General features: G+C 25.6%; 1 protein-coding gene across 1 annotated transcript; it reads left to right on the plus strand.

Annotated features, from left to right (window-relative positions):
• Positions 1-6,743: 6,743 nt before the first annotated feature.
• On the plus strand, positions 6,744-7,782 carry LOC146887959 (uncharacterized). Its single transcript, XM_085670476.1, has 2 exons — positions 6,744-7,508; positions 7,774-7,782. The coding sequence occupies exons 1-2, from the start codon at positions 6,759-6,761 to the stop codon at positions 7,780-7,782; spliced, it is 759 nt and encodes a 252-aa protein (XP_085526602.1). The 5' UTR covers positions 6,744-6,758.
• Positions 7,783-8,447: the final 665 nt, after the last annotated feature.

The following is an 8,447-nucleotide window of genomic DNA, read 5'->3' on the forward strand; positions in this document are numbered from 1 at the left end:
TTCATCAGAATTTAAAAGATTGAAGTAAACAAACATTTAAAATATATTTTAATTTGAATATTTGTTTTTTGTTTATATTTTTTTTAAAATATTTTTAAATATTATCAACTAGGTTTCATTAATGTTTGTAAATTTAATAAATGTGCTGGTTCTCATGAAATTTTATCTGGTATTATAATCTAAAATGTAAATAATTATAATTTATTTTAAACTTTTATTATGATTATTATTTTTTCTTTGTATCATTTTGATCAAATGAGGTATTATAACTTTTATTAGTGTATAAAAAAGAGATTCATTAGAATTTATAAGATTGAAGTAAACAAACATTTAAAATATATTTTAATTTGAATATTTGTTTATCGTTTATATATTTTTTTTAAATATTTTGAAATATTATCAACTAGGTTTAATTAATGTTTGTAAATTTAATAAATGTGTTGGTTCTCATGAAACTTTATTTGGTATTATAATCTAAAATGTAAACAATTATAATTTATTTTAAACTTTTATTATGATTATTATTTGTTCTTTGTATCATTTTGATCAAATGACGTATTATAACTTTTATTAGTGTATAAAAAAGATATTTATTAGAATTTAAAAGATTGAAGTAAACAAACATTTAAAATATCAATTATGTTCTTTGTATCATTTTGATCAAATGATGTATTATAACTTTTATTAGTGTATAAAAAAAAGATTTATTAGAATTTAAAAGATTGAAGTAAACAAACATTTAAAATATATTTTAATTTGAATATTTGTTTTTTTTTATATTTTTTAAAAAATATTTTTAAATTTTATCAATTATGTTTCATTAATATTTGCAAATTTAATAATTGTTTTAGTTCTCATGAAATTTTATTTGGTATTATTATATAAAATGTAAACAATTATAATTTATTTTAAAGTATTTAATATCGAAGAAACAATCATCATTCTAATATTGAATATTTGATAATATTATGTTTCCTTTATCATTTTTTTTATTTTATAAAAATTAATTAAAATTAATATTGAAGTAGTAAGAAAATGGGTATGAGTATGGTTACGAGATTATACCCGTTAACCGGTGGGGATGGGGATGAGTCCAAAGTTTAATACTCGTTGGGTTTGGGTATGGGGATGGGGATAATTTTTTTTTACTGGGATGGGTATGGGATAGCGAAACTCGTGTCCGTCCCGCTCCGTTGCCATCCCTATTTACATCGTTTGACACATCTTCGCTTCAATGTTAACTCAAATATTATCATAAAATGCATTTAAAATGTCAAATAAACTTAACAAAATTTGGTAAGAAGGACTAAGCATTTCTAAAGATAAAAGACTAAATTGGTATAAAATTTCGAAGAGGAACTAATTCCAAAATTCACTTAAACTTGAGGGACAAAAACATATTTAACCCTATAATTTATAATTACTTTTTAAACCTTTTTTATAACAATTTTGAAATTTTTAATATTAATTATTTTAGTAAAAATAATTTCAAAAGCCATATTTTAACATTATTACCAAGTTGTCATTCATTTTAAAAGTAATTTAAAATTATAATTAGATAAGTTTTTTTTTTTTTGAAAAAACATTAAAATGAATAAATAAAAATAACATATTTTAATAAAAATATATTTATAAAAACTTTTAATAAAAAAAATTATAATTAATAATTACTTTTTAAACCTTTTTAATAACAATTTTAAAAATTATAGTATTAGTTATTTTTATAAAAATAATTTCAAAAGCCATATTTTTACTTTATTATCATAATTAAACTGAAAAATAAATTGAGAGCATAAATATAATCTACCTGATATACCCCTCAAATCATGGCATGATAGAGAAAAATGAAAAATAGAAAAATTTTCCTCTTTCTTCCCCTTTCTCCCTCAATATTGATTTGAGAGATAGGGAGATGATGGATTAGAGTGGATTAATTAGAGTGTCAAGTTTGTGGTGTTCACTTCAAGGGAACTAAAGGTGAAAGTGGGTGAATTTAGAGTTGTGAATGTTTATCAATGATTTGATGGATCTGATCAATTAAAAATTATGTTTAAAGCAAGGAAAAATAAGATTATCAAATTGTCCTTCATTTTAAAAGTAATTTAAAATAATAACTATATAAGTTAAATTTGTTGTAGAAATTTTTTTAAAATGTATAAATTAAAATAACATATTTTAATTAAACAGTATTTATAAAAAAATTTAATAAAAAAAGCATAATTAATAATTACTTTTTAAACCTTTTTTATAACAATTTTGAATTTTTTAGTATTAATTATTTTTCTAAAAATAATTTCAAAAGCCATACTTTTACATGTGTTCAGTTGGACAAATTTACTCTTAACATGAAAATGAAATGAATGATTGGCGAGTGATGTAGTTGTTCATAGGGATGGCAACGGGGCGGGACGGACACAGGTTTCGCTATCCCATACCTATCCCCGTAAAAAAAAATCATCCACATCCCCATACCCAAACCCAACAGGTATTAAATTTTTGACCCATCCTCACCGGGTAACGGGTATAATCTCATACACATACTCATACCCATTTTCTTACTACTTCAATATTAATTTTAATTAATTTTTATAAAATAATAAAAAAATTATGATAAAGAAAACATAATATTATCAAATATTCAATATTAGAATGATGGTTGTTTCTTCGATATCAAATACTTTAAAATAAATTATAATTGTTTACATTTGATATTATAATACCAAATAAAATTTCATGAGAACTAAAACAATTATTAAATTTGCAAATATTAATGAAACATAATTGATAAAATTTAAAAATATTTTTTAAAAAAATATAAAAGAAAAACAAATATTTAAATTAAAATATATTTTAAATGTTTGTTTACTTCAATCTTTTAAATTCTAATAAATATCTTTTTTATACACTAATAAAAGTTATAATACATCATTTGATCAAAATGATACAAAGAACATAATTGATATTTTAAATGTTTTTTTAGTTCAATCTTTTAAATTCTAATAAATTTTTTTTTATACACTAATAAAAGTTATAATACATCATTTGATCAAAATGATACAAAAAAATAGATTAAATTATACTCTTAGTCCTCATTTTTGTAGCAAAATTTGAATTTGGTCCCTCAATTAATTTTTATCTCAATCTGGTCCCTATTTTGGGAAATTTGACTCAATCAAGTCCTTTCCGTTAGTGGTGGAGTAACGGTGTTAAATGGGGTGCCACGTGTCAGCTTCTGAATTTTTTGAATTTATTTTTTTTTATTTTTTATTAATTTAAAAAATAAAATAAAAAGTTAAAATTTTGCCACGTGTCAAGCTGACATCGTGCCACGTGGCAGTGACAGTGCCACGTGTCACTATTTGGGAGGTGTCATTTTCTCATTCTCAATTTGGTCCCTGTATTTTATCTTTCGTCTCAATTTAGTCCCAATTTTTGTAAAAATTATGCAATTTTGTCCCCTCCAAATTGAAACAAAAATTATAAAATGTTATACAAATATTTTTATTAAATTTGATTTTTTTATTCAAATTGATATTTTTATTATATATTTTCAATAAAACCAAGTTTCTTTAAATTTGTTTCACATTAAATTTTATTTAAAATTGTTTTCAAATTTTAAATTTATTTGTTTTTTATTGTTACATAAACTAGTTAATTTTCTTAAATTATATAATTGTTATTTTTATACTAAATAAAATATTTGTATAGAAATTATTGAATTTTACACATTTTAAAAATATGCAATTATTTAAAATATAAATTCAAATAAAAAATAATATTAAAGTATAATGTAATAAAATATCAATATAAGTTATGAATTTTTTTATTAACATTATTTTCTATTAACAACTTTAAAACAATTTTAAATAAAGTTTAACGTAAAATATAAATTAAAATAAACTTAATCTTGTTAAAAATATTTACTTGAAATATCAATTTTGATAGAAATATTTGTGCATATTTATATAGAAATTAAATTTGGTTTCAATTTGGAGAGGGACAAAATTGCACAATTTTTACAAAAATTGGGACTAAATTGAGACAAAAAATAAAATACAGGGACCAAATTGAGAATGAGAAAATAACAACTCCCAAATACTGACACGTGGCACTGTCACTGCCACGTGGCACTGTCACTGCCACGTGGCATGATGTCCGCTTGACACGTGGCAAAATTTTAATTTTTAAAAAAAAATTAAAAAATTAATAAAAAAAAGAAATTCAAAAAAAAATCAAAAAAATCAAAAAATCCAGAAGCTGACACGTGGCACCCCATTTAACACCGTTACTCCACCACTAACGGAAAGGACTTGATTGAGTCAAATTTCCCAAAATAGGGACCAAATTGAGATAAAAAATAATTGAGGGACCAAATTCAAATTTTGCTACGAAAATGGGGACTAAAAGTATAATTTAACCAAAAAAATAATAATCATAATAAAAGTTTAAAATAAATTATAATTGTTTATATTTTAGATTATAGTACCAAATAAAATTTCATGAGAACCAATACATTTATTAAATTTACAAACATTAATGAAACCTAGTTGATACAATTTAAAAAATAAAATATAAAAATATAAAAGGAAAACAAATATTCAAATTAAAATATATTTTAAATGTTTGTTTACTTCAATCTTTTAAATTATAATGAATATCTTTTTTATACACTAATAAAAGTTATAATATATTACTTAATCAAAATGATACAAAGAACAAATAATAATCATAATAATAAAATTTTAACATAAATCTTGTATCTTTTGAACTTCAATTATGTTGGATGGTGATAAAAAAATATTAATTACAATTACATTAAATTTTTATATTGAAGTAAATAAAAGTTATTTATACAATTGTATTGGAAAAATTACAGTATGATTGATAATGAGTTAAAAAATTAAAAATAATTAAATAAAATATATCGAAATAGTATTCTACATAATGAAAATAAACAAGAAATAAAAATATTAAAAATTAACAAATATTTACAAACAATTTGAGAGACTATTGAAAGAAATCGCAACAAAGAAAAATAAATGTATAATTAAGGGTATGATAAGTTGATAAATATCTTAGAGATCTGAGAAAACTTTTCAAATATCAACATATATACCTAGTGGTTAAGAATTAATAAAAAATGTTTTAGTGAAATAAAAAAGTTATTCAAATGAAACAAAAACTAATAATAAGAATAATAAGTAAATGATTTTTTTATATTACCTAGTAAACGAAATGTTTGTGCTATTAAGTACTTAAATTGAGAGTATTAAACATTTTCATGTGAAAGAAAAATATATATTAAATAAAAATATTAAAAAATAATAGAAATATTCAAATGTGAAACATAAATTTTTTTAATTAACATACATATTTTTAACATAATTACATAAAGGTTATGATAAGGTGAATGTTGGCAAAAGCAATACAAGTCTAAATGTTGAAGCAAGATTTTGATGATGATAAAAGAAGCTTGAAAGCCATCTGGAAGACAATTGAAGACTACATGTTATAATGTTTAAAGCTATCTTGTAAATTGTAATTGGATTAAGTTAGAAGCAGTATTGTACAAGAAAATTCTAGTATTTCTCGAAATATCAAAATGATAATCGATTATCACTTGGAATAATCGATTATTCTGAGCTGAACAATTTTTTCAAGAAAGCACTGGAATAATCGATTATTACTTCTGATAATCGATTATCTGCTCAAAAATTTGTTTTCCATAAACCACACTGGAATAATCGATTATCACTAGTAATAATCGATTATCCTGGTCTGTTGGGCGCGACTGTTCAGCTTTTTGACCTAATTTCTGGAACCCCTATTTAAGGAACTTCAGAGTTACTTCTCAATTACCTTTTTGAGAAGCTAGAGTACTAGTGCTGTGACTGCAAGAGAGTTCTCTGAAGTGTTCTCAATTGAAGCTTTGAAAAACCTAGTGTGGGTAGAGCGATAACTTTTCCTGAGAGGTGTTCTAGGAGATTGAGTGCTGCTGCTGTTGCTAGGAAAGCTAAGGTCAAGGTTCTCTGTGTGATTCAGAGAAAGGTGTTCATCTCTTGTGTGATTCAAGAGAGGTGTTTTCTTTCCTTACACTCTAAATATCTGATTGTAAATCTGTTACTTGTTAGTGATTTAGTTAATCTCGTTTTTAAGAGATTAACAACTGGACGTAGGGTCTTTTGATCCGAACCAATATAAATACTTGTGTTCAATCTTCTTCTCTATCTCTTTATTTTATCTATTATTGTGTTATAAAGAAATTATCTATTGATCTACTTGATAAATTTTGGAAAAATTTTAAAGTGTTAATTTATTATTCAAAAACCAATTCACCCCCCTCTTGTTTTTGTCCGCACGCTCAAACATTCCGCTGCGCGATACCAACAATTGGTATCAGAGCTTGCTTTGATAGTTATTCAAAATTTTCGAAAATGGTTGGACAAAATCAAACCTTTGCCGAGGGTGCGTCTATCAACAGACCTCCTCTATTTACTGGTGAAAATTATCCTTTCTGGAAAGTTAGGATGCAAATTTTTCTGGAATCTGTTGATAGAGGTATTTGGGATGCTGTTTTAAATGGTCCATTTGTTCCTGTTAATATTGTAAATGATGTGCAGGAACCAAAGCCATTCTCACAATGGACAGCAGACGAAAATAAAAAAGCCCAATATGATGTAAAAGCTAGAAATATAATTTCATCTGCCTTAACCCTAGATGAGTTTTACAGGATCTCAGTATGCACCAGTGCATAAGAAATGTGGGAAATATTGCGTGTAACCCATGAAGGAACAGATGATGTAAAAAGAGCACGCAAGAACTCCTTGATCCAAGAATACGAAATGTTTCGGATGCAGCAAGGAGAAACTATATACGATGTGCAGAAACGATTCACACATATTGTCAATCATCTCAAGGGTCTAGGTAAAACTTTTGACACTGATGAATTAAATATAAAAATTCTTAAATCCTTGAACAGGACTTGGCAGCCTAAGGTGACAGCCATCACGGAGTCACAAAATCTTGCGACAATGACGATGGCGGCTCTGTTTGGAAAGCTAAGAGAACATGAGCTTGAACTAGGCAGATTAAATGATGAAGAAGATATTGGAAGAAAGAAGAACATAGCCTTTAAAACCGAAGTGGTTAAAGGCAAACGACAAAAGGAAGAAGAAGATTCAGATGATGATGAAAATCTGAGTCTCATGATTAAGAAGTTTACAAAATTCATGAAGGCCAAAGGTAAAAATCAATTCAAGAGCAACAAGAAGGATAATCAAGGATCATCCTCAAATTTCAAATGCTATGGATGTGGAGAATCTGGACACGTCAAAGCTGACTGCCCAAATTCAAAGAAAAGTGAAGAAAAGAAAGGTAGAAAATTCTTCAAAAAGAAAGCATATATAGCTTGGGAAGACAATGCCTCAAGTTCATCAAATTCTAGCGATTCTGAAATTGAAGAAGCAAATCTATGTCTGATGGCCAATCATGATGATTCCGATAGTGAGGTAAATTCTACTTGCCACGAAAATGATTATGATGATTTGTATGACGCCTTTCAACAATTGCTTATTAAATCTAGTAAATTGGATACTGCTCATAAAAAGTTAAAATCTGATTTTAAAGATTTGCAAAGTAAATTTGAAAAATCTCTTGAAGAAGAAGAATTTTTGAAAGATAAAATTTCAAATTTAGAAAATAAAGAAACTGTTGAATGTGCTTCATGCAAAAGTTACATGTTTGATATATGTATTTTGGAAAAACATCTCGCAGATGCTTTAGACAATAAGAATTGTGAAAAGTTTAAAATCAAGAAAAATCCAAATAAGACCAAGCATGCTCATAATCATAGTTTTAAAAATAAAACTAAAAGAACTCGTAGAGTTTGGGTAGAAAAAGGAACATATCATTCTAGAAATACATATGCATGTACTACTACATGTTTTTATTGCATGAAAAAGGGTCATACTTCAAACAAATGCAATATCAAACATCTTGGTGTTCCTAATAAGAAATATATTTGGGTTCCTGTTCATAAGTAGATTTTTTTCTAACCCCAAGGACCCAAACAAGTTGTTGGGGACCTAAATAAATTGTTTCCTTATTTTGCAGATGACTTCTAAATCCAGAAGATCAATGTGGTATCTTGACAGCGGTTGTTCAAGACACATGACTGGAGATAAAAAGAAGTTTAAGAACTTTAAAAAGAAGGAACAAGGATTTGTCACTTATGGGGATAACAACAAAGGAAAAATACTTGGAACGGGTGATGTAGGTGGAGGAAATACTTTGAAGATCAAGGATGTACTATATGTGGAAGGACTAAAGCACAATCCTCTCAGTATAAGCCAATTATGTGATAAAGGACTCAAAGTAATATTTGAGAGTGACTACTGCACTATTCATCAAAAGGACTCCAAAGAAGTAGCATTAAAAGGTATGAGACA

This window comes from Vigna unguiculata, chromosome 3 (assembly GCF_037176805.1).
Source record: "Vigna unguiculata cultivar grain cowpea cultivar isolate G323 ecotype 2 chromosome 3, ASM3717680v1, whole genome shotgun sequence".
Taxonomy (NCBI): domain Eukaryota; kingdom Viridiplantae; phylum Streptophyta; class Magnoliopsida; order Fabales; family Fabaceae; genus Vigna; species Vigna unguiculata.

Coding starts and splice junctions, on each gene's coding strand:
- LOC146887959 (XM_085670476.1), top strand. CDS start 6,759: ATGTGGGAAATATTGCGTGTAACCCATGAAGGAACAGATGATGTAAAA.